The sequence below is a fragment of the Zeus faber genome (genome assembly GCF_960531495.2).
Source record: "Zeus faber genome assembly, chromosome: 9".
NCBI classification, from domain to species: Eukaryota; Metazoa; Chordata; class Actinopteri; order Zeiformes; family Zeidae; genus Zeus; species Zeus faber.
This window is the reverse complement of record NC_137197.1, coordinates 29016862-29038869: the sequence shown is the minus strand read 5'-3', so window position 1 is coordinate 29038869 and position 22008 is coordinate 29016862. Positions and strand designations below refer to the sequence as shown.

The 22008-nt window shown below is 44.2% G+C and overlaps 1 protein-coding gene across 2 annotated transcripts in view; it reads right to left on the bottom strand.

Annotated features, from left to right (window-relative positions):
- Positions 1-3018: 3018 nt before the first annotated feature.
- Positions 3019-22008, bottom strand: part of ubash3bb (ubiquitin associated and SH3 domain containing Bb) — a 37055-nt gene continuing 18065 nt past the window's right edge. The window contains exons 2-14 of one of the 2 annotated variants that reach the window (XM_080007514.1): positions 12577-12630; positions 12202-12388; positions 11065-11263; positions 9021-9190; positions 8723-8931; positions 8219-8375; positions 7984-8107; positions 7428-7550; positions 7241-7333; positions 6915-7059; positions 6293-6399; positions 5908-6017; positions 3019-5439 (exon numbers count right to left, since the gene is read on the bottom strand). In XM_080007514.1, coding sequence (XP_079863640.1) covers positions 5302-5439; positions 5908-6017; positions 6293-6399; positions 6915-7059; positions 7241-7333; positions 7428-7550; positions 7984-8107; positions 8219-8375; positions 8723-8931; positions 9021-9190; positions 11065-11263; positions 12202-12388; positions 12577-12630 — 1816 coding nt within the window. In that variant the 3' untranslated portion in view covers positions 3019-5301. The remainder of the gene's footprint in view (positions 5440-5907; positions 6018-6292; positions 6400-6914; positions 7060-7240; positions 7334-7427; positions 7551-7983; positions 8108-8218; positions 8376-8722; positions 8932-9020; positions 9191-11064; positions 11264-12201; positions 12389-12576; positions 12631-22008) is intronic. The other variant, XR_013844345.1, reaches the window with a different exon arrangement.

The following is a 22008-nucleotide window of genomic DNA, read 5'->3' as shown; positions in this document are numbered from 1 at the left end:
CTTCCAGATACAAAGTTATATGTAAAGATGATTATCGCATGTTTTTTTTCTTTTACTTCAAACTTAAAATATATTGTAATCCATTATTCAAACACACTATCAAAGTAAATGTAGAATGTCTACCTGAGACCCTTTTTGGCTTGAGAGGGTATCATCTCCTTTTGGATTACCCTACCCTGCCTGCCCTTTTGATTATATCAGTGAAGGCATGATGGTTGATTTGGCCCAATGTTCTTCACAATCACACTATTCCAATCTGCTTCAGCAGCCTGGGAACGGTTACGATTTTCCCTCATCGGCCTCTTTGTTTTCTTCCCTCCCTCCTCTGACGGTGCGTGTTATTCTTGTTTGGGCTCTGATCTGTCCAGCCTCACAGTCCTAGACCTCGAGGTGCTTAATCGTCGACTCATCATCGGTTTAGGAAAGGGTCCTATTCAGAGTGCGCGGTCTGGCCATCCGAGGCCTGGGGGCGCGCCTGTCCTCTACTGATGACGGACGAGTTGAAGAGGAAGCCATCCGGAGCTAATGGCCTTTTCTGCTTCCTGGCATCGGCTGGAGGAGTGTGCAGTGCCGTTTCACATCTGGGTGCCTCCCACTTCTCTCTGGAGCAGCCGTTGCGCTCGCCACCTCCTCCACGTGTCCAACCCCGTTGTCTCGACCTTGGCCAACTCGCCCTGCAGCATGATAACAACGCTCTGCAGAAAATATAATTGAAAGGATGTTATTGCTTTACAATCTTCCTTTGTACTCTTTTTTTTCTGACATTTTGAGGCGACTTGGCGGATGGAATGCATGTCAAATTAATGAGCAGACATTTACACCCTTTTAAATCCTATTTTTGTCATAAGCTAGTGATGGAATGGAAGTGACGTACTTCCCCGACATTCCACTATGACTCACCAGGCTGATCCCCATCTGCTCTTGGTGGAGTACTTTTCCTTTTCTCCACCTCCAATTTAGCACTTATCTCCTCTACGTTTTTTTAATTTCTGGAGTCTGGCTCGGCAACAATTGTCACTGCAGGCGGGCAGGCAGTCTGCCAGTTCTGGCGAGGTCTGGCTGGGTATAAACTGCACAGCTTGGGCACAAAAATAATATCATGGAAGCTCTGTGAGTGTGGCAGACGTGGAATGGGCTCCTTCGGAATGTCGTCCAGGGGGATTCGTTTGCAACCTGTTTGCACCTGGCCGTGGCGAATTTCAGCTCGTCGAAGACCTTGTTTCTCCCACGCTTCCAACACTGCCTGACGCGCCAGAGAAAGTCACCGCATCGAAAGCAGCACAATAACCCACATTGGAGATGGGGGTTCGGTGGCGCCCAATCCGTTCTGAGAAAATTCCCAGTGGACGAGGAGAAGAAGCAGAGTCTGTAGTGGGCACAAACGCCGAACACTAACCAGATGGGATGACCACGTTGTTCTCCTCCCGCCGCAACATCCAAAGGTTTCAAGGTTTTTCAGAATCCTAACACCAGGAGCTGAGGCCCGGCGGGCTCCTCATCGGCAAGATTGCTTAATTTAGGGTGTACTTCGCTTAAGCAGCACCACCGTTATGGAGGAAGCAGCTGCAGCTTCACGTCGCTGTGGCTGCTGAACCACCATGAGGCTCATCCATCCACACCCCACTCACGGAAAGCTCTTGAGGGGCTTCAGTGATTCCCTTTGCTGTGCTTCAGGGGAACCAGCCTCTCCTGTCTGCCGCGTGCCGCCGGCTCAGTCGCGATCGTGCGCAAATCTCCAGGCCTGGTCTAAGAGGTATTAAGGGCCAGGAGAAGAGGAGAAAGCCCCGCGCTGAGATCTTCCGATGTAGCCGTCCTGGGAAACAGACAGGACTCTGGCGCTGATCTCAAATGGCCTCTCGAACAGGCCCTGTTTAGCTCATTGGTCGCTGATAGCGTAAGGAAAATCGTTATTGCATTGTTCACACGGTCTTTCTCAACAGTCTGAGCAGGTTTTTCGGGGATGGTTCTTCCTCCTTTGCAAATTTGACGAGCTGCACCAACCTCCTTTGTGGCCAAACTGAATTTGCTTTGAAGCTTTGGACAGAAGTACATATGTCATCATTTGAAAAAGACATTAGATGCGTGAAGAAACAAAGGAAGTACAGGTCTCTTTATATGCCTGATGTCTGAGTTGCACCCCAACGACTAATTTGGCAATGAAGACCACAGATGACAAATACTGGAAATTGAAGAGGCTTCCTCTATTGATGTCAGCTCTTGTGGCTTTGTGCTCCAGTGAAGAGAGGTTGGTCAAACTGAGTTGTCAACCACCCCCCAGCAAAGTCGACGACTGACTCCATTATTTTCATCTAGATCCACTGTTTTCAAAGGATGAGGAGGTAGCCTGCGCCAATGGTTTATGAAAAGTGTGGACCTTTGCCATTATATCTTCTCTCGGAAGCTGTAAACGTCTTCATTTTGGCTGGGACGAGGTCCTTTGTTAATCAAATTGGCATTGAGCTTCCGTTATCCACCAGACCTGCCTGGCTGGCCGTGCTGGTGCCAATCTGGATGACAGCGAGTAGGCGTAGACTCTGACGGTGCCACAATATGTGTAGTGCTGGGAAGCTCATTATCCGGCTCAATATCAGTGTTCTGGTATCGGGGGCCCTGAGTCAACACTATAGCCCCAACAGCCCATTGGCTGAATGCGGGCTTGCCGTTGTCACTGTTCACCTCAGAGACTGAGGAACTGCCAAACTTTACCAACTGCAATCAAAATGGCTGAAATATATTACCAACATAAAGTTTGTTAAGTATTTGCTATTTAGACATGCAACACCATATTGAGTCAGAAATTATTTATTCATAGGAACAAATGAGGATGCTCATTGGAGCAGGCATAAAGGTCAAATCATTACACAATACACACACTTACTGTAGTCCAATCAGGCTCTAAATGCTTATTATTTGCTTTTTCGGTGTGTGTGTGTGTGTGTGTGTGTGTATCGAAAAAAACAAGAAAAAATTTAGCTAGAAAAATATTATAAACAAAATGAGACACAAAATCAGGTATTATTATTTTATTTTAATTCTATTTGTTTTTACAGAATTTGCAGCATTGTTGCAAATGAAAGTGACATTGAAATGTAACAAAAACGACGAATCTCTTTGATAAGTTTCTGTTTTGTTTTTTCGTTTATTGCTATGCATTGAAAATAATTTTTTTTCTGTGCCTTTCAGGGGAAATACACATGTTCTCATCTTTTTCCCCATTTCATGCCCCACAGGTTCGGTCAGGATATGAAAATATTCCAGCTGTTTAAAAAGGACAGCTTCGTAGGAGTTAATGCTACCACTGAACAAACCAGATATGTGGATGTATCCCGGCCGACTCCTTCATAAATACCACATCAGCTCGTTGCAAGTTTCATAAAAATAAAGACCCTTATTTAAATTAACTGCTGTACATACGCAGTGAGACGTCTGTGACAATAAATTAGGACTGAGGAGTAAATCTGAATAGAGAAATGGCTTCTTCCCCTATCTGTCATCAGAACGTTTCAGTCACATGGCTTTCTTTTGCTTTGCGAGTGATGCCTTTCACAATATCTCTGCATGCAACTCCTCCCATTTCCAACAGTTGCATAATGATGGCCACTTGTTCCATACAGATAGAAAATAAATTAAAATAAAATTGACTTCATTTGTGACAATGGTTTGTAGGTCGAGGGGGACAACACCATGAAAAATGACGTTAAAGTTCCAGCAACACTGAAAACGGCACCACCATCAAACCACTTTCAAGTGTCACTTATAATGTAACATCATCACGTGATTATAATGCTTATTCATGTCCAAGAATTAAGCAGAAATGCACATTTGTTTACAGGCCGCAAGGACAAAGTGTTTATCGCTTTCCGCCAGATGGAGTTACTCTGAACTTCTGGGGATTTTGCCAAATGGAACATAAGAGACTCACTCAAAGTTTTGGGATTATGTTCTTTCCAGAGGCTTCAAAGAAACTTGTGCCGGCCTGACTTGAATTTCATCAAAGAGCGATCCCAATGCACAGTGAAAGTGTTAGTCATAGGGGTAAAACAAACAAAAAAAAAGAGAATATATCGGATATCTATGACAGATGCCGTTTTATTTTCCTACATAAGGATATATTGACAAACTGTACTTTGAAAGAGTTTTGTTTTGTGGATAATAGTGCATTCAATTATTTAAGATTATGATGTGTATCAATAGGGTTAAATGCTATTGTTATGACCTCATAATACACTCATCATTACTTGTATGTTGCACTTCAAGTAAGGACTCAAGTAGAAGAATTTTACATTTCCATCCACAATAGTACTTTATATATTGTCATTTGGACTTGATTTACTATTAGGTGGACATAGACAGATTTTGAAATACAGGCATTCACAATAACACTGTTGGTCAGACAAGGATTTTTTTTCTTATTTTTTTAAATGCTGCATTAATGTGCTTTAACGCCAATAACACCTGAGGTACAGTGCATAACTGATCGCATGCTGCTACTGGGATGACGTTCTTGTTTTTCGGTACATCCAAAAGAAAGTGAGAATAATAAATAGAAATCATTTGAATAAAAAAAACAAAACCTATTTACAGCGATGCTTAACCTTTGAAAAGGTGCACAGCGAAGACACACTTAAGAAGGTTAACTGCTGGACAAGAAACAAGAAGCTACTGTATGATTGTCAATAGTGCATTTTGTGCTGTTGTTGCTGTGACGGTTTCTGACAGGTCCTCACTGCCTGCCACCTGGAAAACCTCTAAACCAAAGACTTGGAGCTGCGCGTGACGTGCCTTTTTCCCCTTGTCCACGAGCAGTTAGGAGAGCTGGGTTTAAGGACACCATTGCCCCTCTTAACATAATTCATAAATCGCGCTATCTGCTTCTGCCCAGCTGTTGTGGGTGACCCGCGACGGAGTCCGCAACCCAACATGTGCATTGCTACCCACGCGTTCTACCACCTGCTGAGAGCCGCTGTGCCGTCCTGCGATACTAAAACGTATGGCTGACATCTGGTGGCCAAACGTCAGCTACGATAACTTTGCGTTGGAGCCGTTGTGCACGGTGCAGCTGACTTATAGTTATGTCTAGTCTGAACCACGGCCTATCTATGTCTCTGCCATAGCAGCATTCCGACAAGGGTTTGTTTTCAGGGTCAGTATTGATAACGGTCTTGGCAGTACTTGTCCCCCGCCGTGGTCTGTCACGGCTGGGAAGTGTACGCAAGAAGCGTCTGCCTAGATGCCTCGGTCCTAAAGCTCAAGTTGGCACTGTTGGCAGGGTGCGGGGTGTTTCGGGAGACGAGGCGAAGGTCATTCCTGCAGCAGGGTCTCCCTCCAGTCAAAGCAGTGGTTGGGTCCGTGCGTGAGGGGGAGGATGGGGGGGTCCACCAGCTGCCAGCCCCCCGTGTCTCCCTGCTCCTCACAGGCACAGAAGCCGAGGTAGGGGATCTAAGGGACAGAGGACACAGGGAGTTGAACCAGGGACCAGACGAAGCCGTGAGCAGGCCAAGTGTACAGCACGGTGTTGACAGGGTTAACAAACAGATGTGGGAGAAAACACCCTTGTTTGGTTCTTTTGACATTGTTTACTCTCTGGATGGATAAACCAAATTGTGTACCGTTGGTTAAGGGGTCCCACAAGGTTCTATTTTTGTCCCGTTACTATTCACTTTATTCACGTGAGTAGTAATACTAATTCACAAACTTAAAACTGTCATATTCAAATCGGCAAGAACGTGCCAGCCTCTGGACGCGCATAAATGACAAAAAACAAGTAAAATATAGTATTTGACGCGGCGAATTTTGACACTGACACCGAAAGAGGGAAGGAAGAATTGAGGATCGACACTGCATAGAGGAAGAGTAAAATAAAGTTAGAATCCTTGGGCAGAAGAGGAGGAGAAGCTTCCGGCCGACCTTGCGGACCACCTGGATGAAGTCCTTGGCGTTGTGGGGGCTGTGGCCCTGGAGCTGGCGCGTGCAGGCCTCCAGGGAGGAGGCGTGGGCCACGATCAGCACGTTATTTCCTGTGGAGGGAGAGCAGCCGCCGGTCCGGTCCGGACCGTCATTAAACAGGCGGGTTTAATGACGACTACAAAACGCTTCACACTGTAATTTATCAAACCAAGGCTTATACTTGCATGAAAGGTCCAGCTTTATGGTTTGTTTAGACAGAGCAGTTCGAGCAGCTGTTTTGCAACACACGCACATCCACGCGCAAATGACTATTATTGCGACATCAAACGCCGAAGCGGACGACTCATCCCGACATGAAGACCTACGTCTGCGCCCGCTCCCTTACCAGTGTTTTTGCAGTCGGACAGGATATCTTTCGTCACCTGGTAGCTCCTGCTGATGTAGCTCTCATAGGACTCTGCGACGGTGAGCTTGCTGACGGGAATGAGAGGTCTTCCAGGAAGCAAACAAAAGGGGATCAGAAAAGCACCAGCAGCAGGTCTGGAAACCCCCCTCTCGCTTCACCACGTATCGACATGTTATTTGAAGCCCCCTTCTCTTATCAGCGGCCAAAGCTAGCACCTGCTGTTTATCGTCTGTTTCCATACCATGTTTTTATAACCACTGACCTGATCATCATGAATCATCATGTGATTTTTATGGTAAAATGGTCTTCTATAATTTGGAGGGTACGCTGACTATGAGTTTTGAAAAGCCAGCCAGATTTAGCAAATATCCTAACAAGTCACTTCCTAAATGTTAAGGGTCACATTTGAATTCATTTTATCGCGCCACCTCGTGGGAATAGGAATTAGGCCTCAAAATAAGGAGGGTGTTGAATTCTGATCAATGTCACCTTGTAGAGAACAGGTTGCTATTCACTTTTCTGTCCTACACAGAGTATTTAAGGAATCATATGAAATGTGTGTCCTCCAAACAGTGAGCCCGCGGCAGGCTTCTTTCCTCACCGGTACGTTGTGTCCACACTAAAGTGCGCCGAGGCCAAGTCTGTGGGAAGGATCCAGGCAGGCAGTGAGTTTCCAGAAACCCACTTGGTCCACTCGAAGAGCCCTGGCTCCACCCGCATCTTCATCTTGGCGTCCTGCTGCAGGCCTAGAGAGAGAAAGAGAGAGAGAGAGAGAGAGAGAGAGAGAGAGAGAGTTCTCAAAGAAGGATAATCCCATGAAGTCATCCAGTTGACAACCGGGGTGTGCCTCTTAAAACAGTAAGGGCCTAGCTGCTGTACAACCCAAACACAAGTGCAGCAAAATCATTTTTTATTTCCCCAGGATACCTTTGAGGATGTTCTGTGCAGTCTGAACGCAGCGCAGGGAGGGAGAGCAGTACACAAAGTCAATCACGGTGTTACTCTCCAAGAGGGCTTCGCCTGGAACGTAAACGGGAAGAGAGACGCTGCGTTCAAGTCCAAATAAATGGATCACATTATTTCATTTGCGCAGGCACCAACTGTATGGACGTACCCACGAGCCGCGCCTGCGTGGATCCAAACACAGTGATGGGGGCATCCATGTCGTAATCTCTCTGCCCACTGCCCCACAGGGGCAGACTTGGAGGCATGTTCAGGTTAGAACGTATGTATCTACCTGCAGTGAAAAATACAAGTATAGTTAAATGACTTTCTATGGAAAGTTATCACTTTCCCAACACAGTCACATTGGAAATTTAAATTGGCCAAGTGGCGAATTTTAGGGAAATCCCCCAATATTGGCTTACCAACAAAACTGGTTATGTTGGGCCAACTTCACCAGATAAGTTTTCACGGCTCCGAAACGGAACCATGATCACTACTTCTCCTTTTTTTGTGATTGTAAGCGGTCCACTGGCCCTACAAAGCCAATGCCATAATGTTTCTAGTTCAATCTATAGTGACAATTAACATTTCTTCAAGCGGCCTGACACATATTCATGAGTGGGGCTGAACAAACTGAGGTTGGATTGATGTTTCCTGTGTGTAGGCTCTACTGATTCCTCAGTCAGCCTTTATGAATCGAGGGTCTCATAATCAGTCATCCTCACCTTTACCGTCTGAGCAGAGGGAGAGCCAGTGTTTACCAAAGACTACGTCCATCCTCTCGCCGTGACGACAGACAAAGAGTGTGCGTTTGGGCTGCCGAGAGTGACCGCTGCTGATTCGCAACACCTGGGGGGAAAACAGGAAGAGAAAGTGGTCGCTGCTGACCAGACTGTGGTCCCTGATTACCATGAAGGCATGAGACTAAAATCAGGCTTCAAGGACTTTGGCTCTGCCCACCTGCATCGGATGGCAGATGAGACTGAGGGTGGACGCGTCGCCGGGACTCGCGTTGTCGGGTCGACGGCTGTCCAGCAGCCCGTCAAACATTCCCCTGTCCCTGTCCCTGTCCCTGCAGGCCTTGTCAGAGGGTCCACAGCTGAAGAAGGAATGGGATCTGGGGAAAACAAGGTAGTCCGGTCAGAACATGGAGTCAAGTCGCAGCAGTCACAATGAATTTCTCATTTTTCGGTGGTCCAAGCTAAGAAAAAGAGACCAACACCGTACCACCCACCAACAGCATGGAGAATACCAAAGGTACATTAAAGAGCTTTCGCTCCACAATGTGTTTAATTGTTTATTTTGGACTTTAGGAAGTCAATGTGGGAGCTGGAGCTGATCGACCCTGAGCGGCATTCCATTTTGATCTACTATAGTTAACATGAAGGGCGGAGACAGCTCAAAGCACACTCAAATGTAATTAGATAGAACCCGCTGTTCTCTGTCCATCCCACCCCAACGTACCCGTGGAACACCCAGGTGTCCGACTCGTCGGCCCGGCTGATGTAGTTCTCGGGCAGCAGGCCTGACAGCCCCGTGGCCAGCAAGGTTCCGTGCACCCAGCCCTCGCTGGCGCTGCTCTGGTCCACCGGAGACATGAAGACAAAGTCCCCGGGCGCCAGCTCCAGCTCGTCCTCGTTCTGAGGTACGTATGGATACATCACCCGCAGCGTCTGAAGAGCGAGGGGGGTGGAGGGGTTTAGCCAAGAAAAAGAGGTTTTGCGGGCAATGTATTTTTTTCGAGACACGAGAGAATTCCAACCTCGTGGTTGGCGAAGCGAATGTCCCGGGAGAAGAGCACGGCCAGCCAGTCGCAGCCCAGCTTGACCTCGATGCCCTTGGCCAGCTTCTCCAGAGACGGCAGGTGGTCCGTGGGGAAGTGGTAGGCGAGGGTCACGTGGAGCTGCTTCTTGTGCGGCTCGATATGCACCTCTGAAGACATGGGCAAAAGGACGGACAGATGAATGTCACTTTGTTACACGGCTTTGTGGAATACTCCATTCTGATTGGTAAATGCCAACGGTTGTTACATGCAACCACCACTTTGTCTGATTTCAAGTCCCTTGTTTCACGCCACCTGCACCTGACGCTAGGGCTGTGACTGTATGAGTTTATTCTTACCGTGGTGAAAAGCTACGTATAACCGTGGTATTGCAGTTTACCGACGGGGGGGAGGTAAGAGAGTGACGGAGAAGGTGTCCAATCACGCTCGGTGCTTGTTTCGTTGCATCAGGAAACGGAATAAAATAAAAGAACCTACTTCTAAAACAAAAACACACTGTTCTGGCGCACCGATCACGGGTGCCCATCGTTGGCGCGCCGTGGACACATACGGTACCGTCAGAGAGGGAGCGATCGGGGTGCAGAGCTGAGATTAGTTTATATAAAAATGATTAAGGATATATTGAGGGGGACATCTCTCTGATTTTCTGTTTTGTTCTATTGTTTTAATAGTCCAGACCACCTGCATGCCCCCCGGTAATTTCCGCCCCTGGCCGTGCCCCGTTTAATTCGCATTGAACAGCCGATTCGTATTCGACACACACAAAATAAATCCCTCGTATGTTTAATGGACTTATTATAAAGCATGTAATAAGTGAAATAATGTGCATCCCTTACATAGGAAAACTAATGTTTAAATGTTCCGAGAAAATTCCGAGAAAATTACAAAATGTATAAAATTCAAGTATTTTATGGTTCTATGTTGTAAGAACAAAATCTTTGGAGGGTAAAATTGCAAAGCTCAATCATTTATTTTTGTAATCATCTCCTAAAAAAGGGGAAACCCGGTTCAGATGAAGGGATGAAAACCGCAGAGCCAAAAAAACTGACAACAGGTGTCGTAAAACATGTGGATTTATGTCGCGTTTTGAAAATGAGCGATAAATCCATCCCCGAAAGTAGTTCCACTTCACTGCAAGGTGGAAATCTGGTGAAAGTGACTGAGGATTACAGGGAGCTTATACCACATGGCTCCGACGCAGCGCTGGGGATTTGACACTGAGCTGCCTTCAAAAATACTTTTCTGGCAGCCTGTCTCTGACGGATTTGAATAGAGAGTGACGGGTTGACCCGAGCGTGCTCTGACAAACCCAAATGAGCAGCATCAGAACAGGGGCTCATGCAGTTGAAGCCCGTGCAATTACCACAGAGGACGTGTCGTGGGAAATTACGGCTTCTCCAAATGACCAGAGTTTAAAAAAAACCTCTGCTTCACATCATAGATTGTGAGGTGCTCCCAATTTATCCAATGTAATTGTAAAAAGTGTGCCTTTGCAGCGTGTCAGATTTAATAATAAATATTATTAATATTATTAATATTATATAGAATATATATTTGCTTTATAGTCGTTTTTTAAGGAAATTTCAATTTTTTTTGCCAATTTCTTATATTTTTATTGAATACATTATTCAATAAATCTATCTATGTATCTATGTATCTATGTATCTATCTATCTATCTATCTATCTATCTATCTATCTATCTATCTATCTATCTACCGTCCGTCCGTCTATCTGTCTGTCTGTCTGGGAATCACTTTCCAGAATCCAACATAGTAGTAGTAGATTAGTCTAGATTAGATTAGTCTAGTAGTAGATTATATGTGTCAAATGTTATATTATAATACTGTTAAAAGAAAAAGAGCCACTTTGGCATGAGATAAAGTTTGTTTTAAAAGAATATTATTTCTAATTTTATACCAGAAATTCATTATTTTCTTTGACTAAAGGTCCTGACACAGTTTCTTAGTAATAACAGAGTTTTCAATATTATCAGATGTAATATCAGATGCTCTCGGCACTCACCTGCTTTTCTGGCGGCTTCCGAGGCAAAGTCGGCCGCAAACTGCTTGAGGACATCGGCGACCTGCTCCTCCACGAAGAGGCCGATGAAGTTGGAGGAGGTGTAGAGCTGCAGGGGCAGCGGGCTGGGGAAGCGACCTCTCCACTGGGCCACGGTGCCCTGCAGGGCCTCGCACAGAGCCTCCACCTTCTGATCTGCACACTGCAAAGGGAGAGAACCAATGGAAGAATGCCACATTCGAAGATCCACATTCAAAGTGGCAATGTCAAATCGCCTGTGTGGCGGACCCCGCCACTAACAATAGGAATTGAATATTGAGGAGCACATGCATAATGCATAACAAATACATTGAATGGCTGTTTCTCCTTCAGTGCCAGCTCAATAAATATGGGATGAAATTTATCCCAAATATGGATTTTTAAACAAAAAAATCGTACAGATTTCCGCTTTATTATTATATTATTATTATATTTTCATGCCTTCATGATTCACTAAATTATGTTTTACGTGGTGAGTCCCACTCCCATTACCTCTGCAAAAAGTGAGCTTTTGGCATGATCTACAGCAGTGAGGAAATATCAGTTATAGTACCAAATGCATGCCATGTTAGGATCTTACAGGTGAATCTGACCATTACTTGGAGCATCCTGAATCATTGTTTTGAGCAGAGAACACCAAAAAGGTGGAGGAATAGAATTTGCTGGACTCAAGATCAAAATGTGGCATTTCATTCCCTTCGACATGACCATATAAATCATAAATCAATAACCCTTAACCCCAAACCCTAACCCTTTACCTCAGAGAGGGGGGCCAATACATTGTTGCCCGTGCACCCTCCTTATTGGGGACCCTGTAAAAACGCAACCCACTACATAACCCCAACCCTAGCTCTGCCCTAACCCTTTACCAGTTATTGTCCCTGCCTGCTTTTCCAAGTTGAGTGAGCGTGCTCCACCTTGTTGGGGTTGCTTTGGGATTAGCAGCAGTGGTCTAAAGGCTTTGAATCATACCTACTGCTTCCAAATTCAAATATTTTCATGTCCATTACTGATGCATGAAAAAACAAGAATACCGACACTGATGGCTGAATGGCAGAATTCCTTATTTTGTTCCTTATTTTCCCGTCAGCCAGGACTCACCATGAAGAACTGGCAGAGCGTGATGTGGGGAAAGATGTTGTGCGCCTTGTTCTTGCCGCAGGTGACGCGACTCTGTTGCCAGAAGTGCGATAGCTGGTTCTGCAGCGGCCCGCTGGGGCGCAGGTAGAGAACATACTCCCTGGGCAGCGGGTCGTCCAGGAACGGGTCGTCGACGTGGGAGAACAGCCTGCACGGGAGGGAAGGGGGGGGGGGGGGGTTCACTCAATGTGAAAAGTGTCGTAAAAGGTAAAACAACAAAAGTAAACATGTCGCAAAGGCCTGAGAATTCTGAAATGAACCAGCTTCCTCTCTCCAGCAGGGGGTGTTGTAATGCACTGCATACATCATACATGTATGTGCGAGGTGGGGACCTACCAGTCACATGCTGCCTGCACACTCCGGCCTCCAGTCGAAACCAACGCCTTCAGTCTGCAGAGGATAAAGAGAGAGGGAGAGGGACGGATAAACGAAGAACGTGTCATTCCACAATACGTAAAAAAAATCAAGTCAAGTCAAGTCAAGTCAAGTCACCTTCGATACATACTCAGAATCAGAATTCATATATTGTGCCTAGTACATTTTCATAAACAAGGAATTTCTAATGGTGAGGATTGGTGCGTTTCTCTAGAGACGATTAGCATATAAAAGCTTAAAATTCTGAAAAAAACAAACAAAAAAAAGATTACATTTTAATAAAATAATAACATTAATAAAATACGATAAAATTATAAATAAATACATAAATAGATAAATAACAAACAACTAACAAATAAATAAAATAAAATAAAATAAAAATAAATATAATTGCCAAATATACACGGCTCTGTTTCTAGAATGAGCGAAGAAAGGCTTTTTTTGCAGACCTATGAGTAACACGGAGTTAGTCTCAAGTGTCAGAGGCCTCCTTTGACTTTCGTTTCTCCTTCCAGTAACATGGAGTTCGAGCCCCATCATTCCTCACAGGAGGAGTATGAGTAAGAGTAAAATAAACGTGTGTGTGTGTGTGTGTGTGTGTGTGTGTGTGTGTGTGTGTGTGTGTGTGTGTGTGTGTGGGTGTGCGTGTGCTCTGCACCTGTGGTTGACACAGCGATGCGCTCGCCGCTGAGTAAACGTCTCCGAAGCGAGAGAAGTGTGAGCTCCCATTTTTATTTTATTAAGTCATCGAGGCAGCCATCAAAAAAATGTCACGAGAGGAAAAAATAACCAAAATCCTGTAAATAATTCAACAGTTTTCCGCCGGTTTTCACTGGCTGCAGCAAATATTAGCAAATATGTGTGTCTCTGAAACTCATCCTCGACAGAACGATTCCGTGGAGTCTAAACAGGCGGTCAACTCTCTAACCGTAGGTCAATACTTAGAGTATCCAATTATTTACATCTTTATTCTAGTTCAAGAAGACATGTGAAAGCCGCGGAACATTTTCATCATCTGGGTTAACGCCACCGTGAAACAGCATATAGAGGAGCACACACTTGACGCAAAAACATTGAATGGCTGTTTCTCATATAGTGCAAGCTCAAAAAAAAAGATAAAATATGTGCTAAAAGAAGAAAAATAAATCTTACGGATTACCACTTTAATAAAAAGCATAATTTCATACAGCCCTGTATGCAAGATGTCTTGTCTGTATTTTGTAATTGGCCGATCGATCATTCCTGACTTTAAATTTGGGGCTTTCTGTTTGGAAAGAGAGGAAAATCTCTAACATCCGCAAATCACACATCTCTCATTAGTGTGGCTAATACTAAACTAAACATTCTTTGGTTGACGGAGGAAAAAACTCATAGGCCAGCACGGCCGTAGTGCCCAAGTCAGAGAAGCCAGAGGATAAGCATCGCTCTCTGATAAGGCCCTGGAGGGTTTGCGTGTGTGTGTGTCTATGTGTGTGTGTGTGTGTGTGTGTGTGTGTGCGCAGGGGAGGTGATTGGAATCAATCGATTATACTCCAAACATCAGTGACTCTTCTCTGACATCACAGATGTTAGACCGGGCTGAAGAGCCTGGAGACACTTTCTTATGTTTTCCCAGCGTCTCCGGCTGCCTCAAACATCATCAAGCGTCCTCAGTTTGGGGATCCAGAGGATTTGGGGTCCAAACGACTCCAAGGGAATGAATGGAAACCCGCTCACTAAGTTGAAGCCGGTCCTTCAAGTGACTTACTGCAGGACGATTAAGCGCATAAAAAAACAAAAAAACTCACTCCTCTTCGCCTCCTCCGAGTACCTATCACCTGGAGCTGCGAGAGAGAGCGATTTGATTATTCATACCGGGGGCACAGGGAATCCAATTAGCCACCGCTCGCCGGAAAGAAGGGAGCTTTGCTTTCCCTTTGGGATGTAAAGGAGATGCTGGAGATCTGAGATAATGTGTGTGTGTGTGCGTGCGCGTGGGCGTGTGTGTGTGTGTGTGTTTGTGTTGTGGGGGATGCATAGAGTGCATGCTTTGTTTAAGGGATTTGCCTGCATCATGTGACCATGTGACCTGATAAGATACAGTATAACGCAGCGGCTCTTTATCCCCCATAGAGATATGTGTCAAATTTGAAATACAAAATCTATCTATCTATAGAATTTATGGCAAAAACTTATAAATAATTCTGAATATTACTAAAGCATGTAATAGGGTGTATCAACAAGTAATCAACAAAGCCAAAGCTGATTGGCTCATAACAGGAAGCTGTTTTTTTTAAATTACGCTAAACGGAAAACGATTGGCCAAAAACACGGCAACATCTGTTTGGCTGAAATCCACTCCGTGCATGCAGTTTTGCGGCAATGAATGCATGTATCCCTCGTCACATACACCCAGAAGTGGCTTCAGCGCATGTAATATGCTTTCTACGGTCAGGCTTGGTCTACTCTATTTATGGAGTAGTGGTGTGTGTGTGTGTGTGTGTGTGTGTGTGTGTGTGTGTGTGTGTGTGTGTGTGTGTGTGTGTGTGTGTGTGTGTGAGGGAGAGAGAGAGAGAGAGCAAGAGAGAGAGAGAGAGCGAGAGAGAGCGAGAAAGCACATTTGTGTGTGTGTGTTTAGGGGTGTAAGAAATAGGCATACACATAACAATAATGGTTCTTTTGTCCTTTTTTTGTCCGATCCTATTTCGCAACACAGCATTGTATCTAGGGCTGAAATAAAAGGTTATTTTAATAAAATAATTGTCACTATTATTATTATTATTATTATTATTATTATTATTATTATTATTGTTATTATTATTATTATTATTATTATATTAGTATTATTATATAATTATTAGTGTTTGTGGTGTTGGGATGGTGTGATTTGAGCAGCCACAACTGTCTCGGGTCTAGGTAATTGGGGCCCTGGATCAGTGGGGCTGCATCTGCATACCTGTTACTCGTTGATTGGTCTAAAGAGCAACAGGTAAAACCCCCATGCCCACACACACTCAGGAGAGAAGCCCTTGTCATGACATGCTGTCCATCAGCTCCAGGGGCTTGTTCCATCCAGCCCCCTCTCTACAATATACTTGTGTTTCTCTCAACCCCATCATTTGTGTCTCTGTGCTGGAGTGCTGAATATGCCACTAGGGTGGCGTGTGGCATATTATTTATATTTGTAATAATTAGGGGTCAAACCTGCAGGGCTGTTACATCAGTGTCTGGAAAACGACAATCTCTGAACCCACGAGCATAGTTGAGGTGTAGTTAGAACTGGGACGTCTCAGACTTTTTTTTATCCATATCAATCTACATTTGGAGAAAAAAAATTGTGAAAAACTGTTGAAAATCTACAGAACGTTGGCGTACCTTGATTCGTTTATGGAGTGGGGAGCTTAGCTCCAACATCATACAGTTTGTTATATTTGTCCAGGTTGTGGCTCTGGGTAGTCATGCGCACCTGGTGAGGTATGCGATATAGGGCTGTGCAATCGATCGTATTTTCATCGTCCTCGCGATATGAATATGCATGATAACACTTTGCAAAATACAGCCTGAAAGGCGATGGATAACAAAAATCGTTTTATTAAATAAACCTTTTTTTTATCCACCTGAGAGCGCGACGCCATTTGCGATTGATTATCTAGTGGACTCAAAACAGGAAGTGATGGTGGGTTCACCGAACCCGAAAAACCCGGGAGTAACGCTGTATTCCATGGAGCTCGGATAGCTGTAATTCATGTTGTTTTCCATCAGATATTTTCTTTGTTTCAAGAGTTGTTTTTGTTGTGTTATGAAATAATTGTATTGTTTGTGTGTTTTCGTGTTCCAGATAACAGCGAAAAGCTGAAAGTCGAAGACAATAAAGAAGCAGTGGGCAGAACGTCCACCGTGCGTTCCATGTGAACTCGGAAATTTGTAGTTGGTGTTGGCAGGAAGTGATGCTGCTATTTTTTTTATTAATAATAATAATTTCAACCATAAAATAAAGCAAAATAAGGTTTTTCATAAATCCTCGTGGCAAGTTATCTGAATCTATAAAGAGGCTTCTTGAATTGAAAGGTTTAATCAGTTTATGCATCAGTGTAGAACTCTTGATTTTAATGAGAGAGCCAGACGTTTGTATTTTGTAAATACACACAGTAAAGATTTTTTTCATCATGACATCATTTTACCATTATTTCCTTACTGACCACTCATTGCAAGTATTTTGATTGGCTTATGAAATTATCGCAACTTATGATCACTTGTGCTCACTTAGAATTAGAATTATGACGGGAAAACTCTATTAATGGCAAACTCAAAGAGAGGGGCTCAGCCAAAGTGACTTTAAGGTCAGAACCGCTGGTTCATAGCCTGGCATGGAGGCAGAAGTCAGCGGGAATGTACTTGATTACGAACAATGCGCGCTTTAAAAAATTCTTCTCTGTCTGTGCGTGAGAAACAGAAACAAGGCAGAGATAGGTGAAAGAGGACAGCAAGGGTGCTTTCGGTGTGTGCAAGGGAAAAAAGCGCTTCAACTGCAGGCCCAAACTGGGCCCGAAACCCGTAAATCAACCCAGCTACAGAGAGCTTTGAAGACGAGCCGGCCGACCAGTGCAGGTGCTCAACCACAATACATCACATACATCTGAAAATCGCAACCGTGCAAAAAGGGGCTGCAATGACAAGTAGGAAGTCAGTCAGCTTCAGTCTTAATGTCAACCTGACAGGAAATCAGGAACCCCCAAAGTTTCTGGGCTGCATTTAAGCACAGTAAGAAGCTGCAGCAGTGTGGTAAGTTTCTGAATCGTAACAGGGGTATATAATATAATTTTAATAAGCAAACCTATGCTTTAAGATTTCCAGTCTAAATAACCAACTTTGATACCATAAATGGGATGGGTTTCAGAATTTAAATTTGTCACTTATAGGTTCACTAATGTCTCCCATGACCAGAACAAATTAAGAACACAGATTTTCTTGCCTTGGCCAATAGAAGGCAATAACTGAATAATTAACTGAATAATCAATAATAAAATCAAGTAAAATCTTTTCCCTGTTCATCGTTGTCACCTTTAATAATAATGAGTTTACAGAAAGAGTTTGAGCCTCCTCTTAATGATAACAAGTTAATTAAACATGCCAGCACCCATTCAACAGAGCCAAACTAAGAATATTATAAGGGACACAGTGTACGAGTACCTTGCTTAGTAATAAAACCACCACAAGGGATAAATACTTATACACACCAAAAGAAATCCAACCAACGTTGCTTGTCATAGTTGTCAGCACACAGGCTCCACAGACTGTACATCACGCCAAGATCAAACAATTTTATTTTGTACTATTTTACAAAAGCCATCCAAAATTCAAGTTGTTGACACATTTCAGCCTGGAACATGTTCCGAAAGGCGTTTTCCAAGGCTCTTGAAGCTTTGCCAAAACCCCCCCACCCCCCCCCCCCCACCCCAAAAAACAGGGACTCTTTGTCCAGGTGCACAAAGTTTGGGACTGGGAAAAGGGACCCTCCCTCTCTGCTCTCCAAGACCAATGCATTAATTCATCCAGGAAGTCCAAACAAGCCCAAGAACAACACCCAGTGATCTGCCTTGGCCTCCCTGGCTCACATGTGGCCGGTTTTAATGACTGCACCGGCAGAGGGAACAGTAGGAGGGGAAGTTTAATAGATAGGTGCGCCAAACTACATTGATGCTTGCTTAATGTATTATTTATTCATTTGATCTACAGTACTTATAATAATAATAATAATAATAATAATAATAATAATAATTATTATTATTATTATTATTATTATTATTATTTATTATATTAATCAATATTAATATCATTTTTTTATTATTTTTATTATAATTATTATGATATTGTTCTGGGAAAATTCTCAGAATTTTGAAATCTAAAACAATTTGAAACAGAGAACGGCAGAAGTTACGAACACGGTATCTCTAGTTTGAACCTGTATGCCACGAACACCTTCTGGTTGAGATTTCATCCAAATTGATCCACATACGGAGCAGAAATGCGTGAAAAACCGACCAAATTTGATCTATATCACAAATGCGGTCCAATGCATTTCGTGTCATTATATGTCCAGCTCAGCTAAAAGTATCTGGAACACAACAATGACATAAGCTACAAACACGGTTAAGGTGTTGTTTAAACAGTTATGCCACAAGCATCTCATGGTTAAAATTTCATCCAAATCTATCTACATACAGAGCAGATATTAGTGAAAAACCCAACAACTTTGACCCCAAATAGTCAGCTGGATCTGCTTGGCGGATATGCCACTTTTTGTAAACAAAATGAATGAGATGAGATTTAGAGTAAGACGCTTAATGACATCATCATACTATTTACTATAAATGTGCATGTACATTACAAACTATGTGTTAATGCGTGTATTTATGTATCTTCTTACCTGGTAGATGTCAGTTGATCTGATCGATTGATATTTTATCTCCGTGGTCCCCAGTGACTCAAGGTCAGTCACAATATTCATAAAGAAAGTACAATGGACGTAACTCCACCATGTTTGATGTTTGTATGTTTAGTAAATTGTGATGCATTTCACAGAAACCAAAAAACTGTAACACAACAATCTTAAAGTTCAGCGAGTGCTTTTAACACACTCATTCAAAAATAAGCACCTCGGCGGGATGTCGTGGCAGGACCCGAAACAGCAACATTATGAAGTGCTCGGTTTGGTAACCACTTCTTTCTTATAATAAAACAACTTTCAGAATTCATAAGGGTAGTATATAGGTTAATAATTGGAATGTGCCTTTTAACGCTGCAATGGGTTAGTGGTTTGTTGTCCTAGCAGATTATTGTTACATCAAGAAATACAGCAAGAACCTCACCATTGAAAATGTGTAATGACATCTGATCCTTTTTTTAATTAATTGCTCCACCTTCTGCACCACCTCAGTACTTTTCATCTTTGGTACAATTGTTCAGGCATTAAAACATTAGCCATCCCACTATTCCTTTGTGCAATGGACTGGTTGCTTGAAGGCATCTTCATTGTTATTCATCAACTTCCTTCTTCTCTCTTCTATCCTATACCCTGTACCTTCTACCCTCCAACTTCTATGTTACACCTTCTCCCTTCCACATTCTACCTTCCCCCTTCTACCTTGTCTCTTCCACCTTCTCCCTTCTACTTTCTCTCTTCCACATTTCACCTCCCCCCTTCTATCGCTCCCTTCCACATTCTACCTCCCCCCTTCTACTGTCTCCCTTCTACCTCCTACCTCCTAACTTCTACCTTCTCCCTTCTATCTTCTCTCTTCCACATTTCACCTCCCCCCTTCTATCGCTCCCTTCCACATTCTACCTTCCCCCTTCTACTGTCTCCCTTCTACCTCCTACCTCCTAACTTCTCCCTTCTACCTTCTCTCTACCACATTTTACCTCCCCCTTCCACATTCTACCTTCCCCCTTCGACCTTCTCTCTTCCACCTTCTCCCTTCTCCCTTCTACTGTCAGCCTTCTACCTCCTACCTCCTAACTTCTACCTTCTCCCTTCTACCTTCTCTCTTCCACATTTCACCTCCCCCCTTCTATCGCTCCCTTCCACATTCTACCTTCCCCCTTCTAATGTCTCGCTTATACCTCCTACCTCCTAACTTCTCCCTTCTACCTTCTCTCTACCACATTTTACCTCCCCCTTCCACATTCTACCTTCCCCCTTCGACCTTCTCTCTTCCACCTTCTCCCTTCTACTGTCTTCCCTTCTACCTGCTACCTCCTAACTTCTACCTTCTACCTTCTCTCTTCCACATTTTACCTCCTCCCTTCTATCGCTCCCTTCCACATTCTACCTCCCCCCTTCTACCCTCTACCTTCTCTCTTCCATATTCTCCCTTCCCCCCTCTCCCTTCCCCCTTCTTCCTTCTACCTTCTCTCTTCCACCCTCTCCCTTCTACTGTCTCCCTTCTACCTCCTAACTTCTCCCTTCTCTCTTCCATATTCTCCCTTCCCCCTTCTCCCTTCGCCCTTCTCACTTCTACCTTCTCCCTTCCACATTCGACCTTCTCCCTTCTGCTGTCTTCCTTCTCCCTCCTACCTCCTAACCTCTATCTTCTACCTTCTCCCTCCTACCTCCTAACCTCTATCTTCTACCTTCTCCCTCCTACCTCCTAACCTCTATCTTCTACCTTCTCCCTCCTACCTCCTAACCTCTATCTTCTACCTTCTCCCTCCTACCTCCTAACCTCTATCTTCTACCTTCTCCCTCCTACCTCCTAACCTCTATCTTCTACCTTCTCCCTCCTACTTCCTAACCTCTATCTTCTACCTTCTCCCTCCTACCTCCTAACCTCTATCTTCTACCTTCTCCCTCCTACCTCCTAACCTCTATCTTCTACCTTCTCCCTCCTACCTCCTAACCTCTATCTTCTACCTTCTCCCTCCTACCTCCTAACCTCTATCTTCTACCTTCTCCCTCCTACCTCCTAACCTCTATCTTCTACCTTCTCCCTCCTACCTCCTAACCTCTATCTTCTACCTTCTCCCTCCTACTTCCTAACCTCTATCTTCTACCTTCTCCCTCCTACCTCCTAACCTCTATCTTCTACCTTCTCCCTCCTACCTCCTAACCTCTATCTTCTACCTTCTCCCTCCTACCTCCTAACCTCTATCTTCTACCTCCTCCCTCCTACCTCCTAACCTCTATCTTCTACCTTCTCCCTCCTACATCCTAACCTCTATCTTCTACCTTCTCCCTCCTACCTCCTAACCTCTATCTTCTACCTTCTCCCTCCTACATCCTAACCTCTATCTTCTACCTTCTCCCTCCTACCTCCTAACCTCTATCCTCTACCTTCTCCCTCCTACCTCCTAACCTCTATCTTCTACCTTCTCCCTCCTACCTCCTAACCTCTATCTTCTACCTTCTCCCTCCTACATCCTAACCTCTATCTTCTACCTTCTCCCTCCTACCTCCTAACCTCTATCTTCTACCTTCTCCCTCCTACATCCTAACCTCTATCTTCTACCTTCTCCCTTCCGCCTTCTACCGTCTACAGATTTTGGTCAGCATAACTTCAGGATGAATACAGGCTTAAACCACTGGCTAGGCGGTCATGGCCTCACCGCATGTTGTGCAGACTAGTCCAGCTGTTGCGTCTCCTGTGCGTCCGAATGTGGGTGAACCCAGTCTGGGGGAGCGACGTGAGCCAAGTGGCTTAAACGATTAATGCTAGTATTTTGGGATGTTGTTAAACAAGGGGAGGTCTAAGCCGAGTCACACAGGTGGATTAATGCTTGTCGGGAGATTTTAGGAGTATCCCAACGTAAAAAGAAGCATGAAGATTTGTTACTAATTTCAGCTTTAGTCATGGGAGTACGCAGACATACGCCACGGTTAGTGGATCAAAGCACGAGAGGAGCCGGTTTACTGGG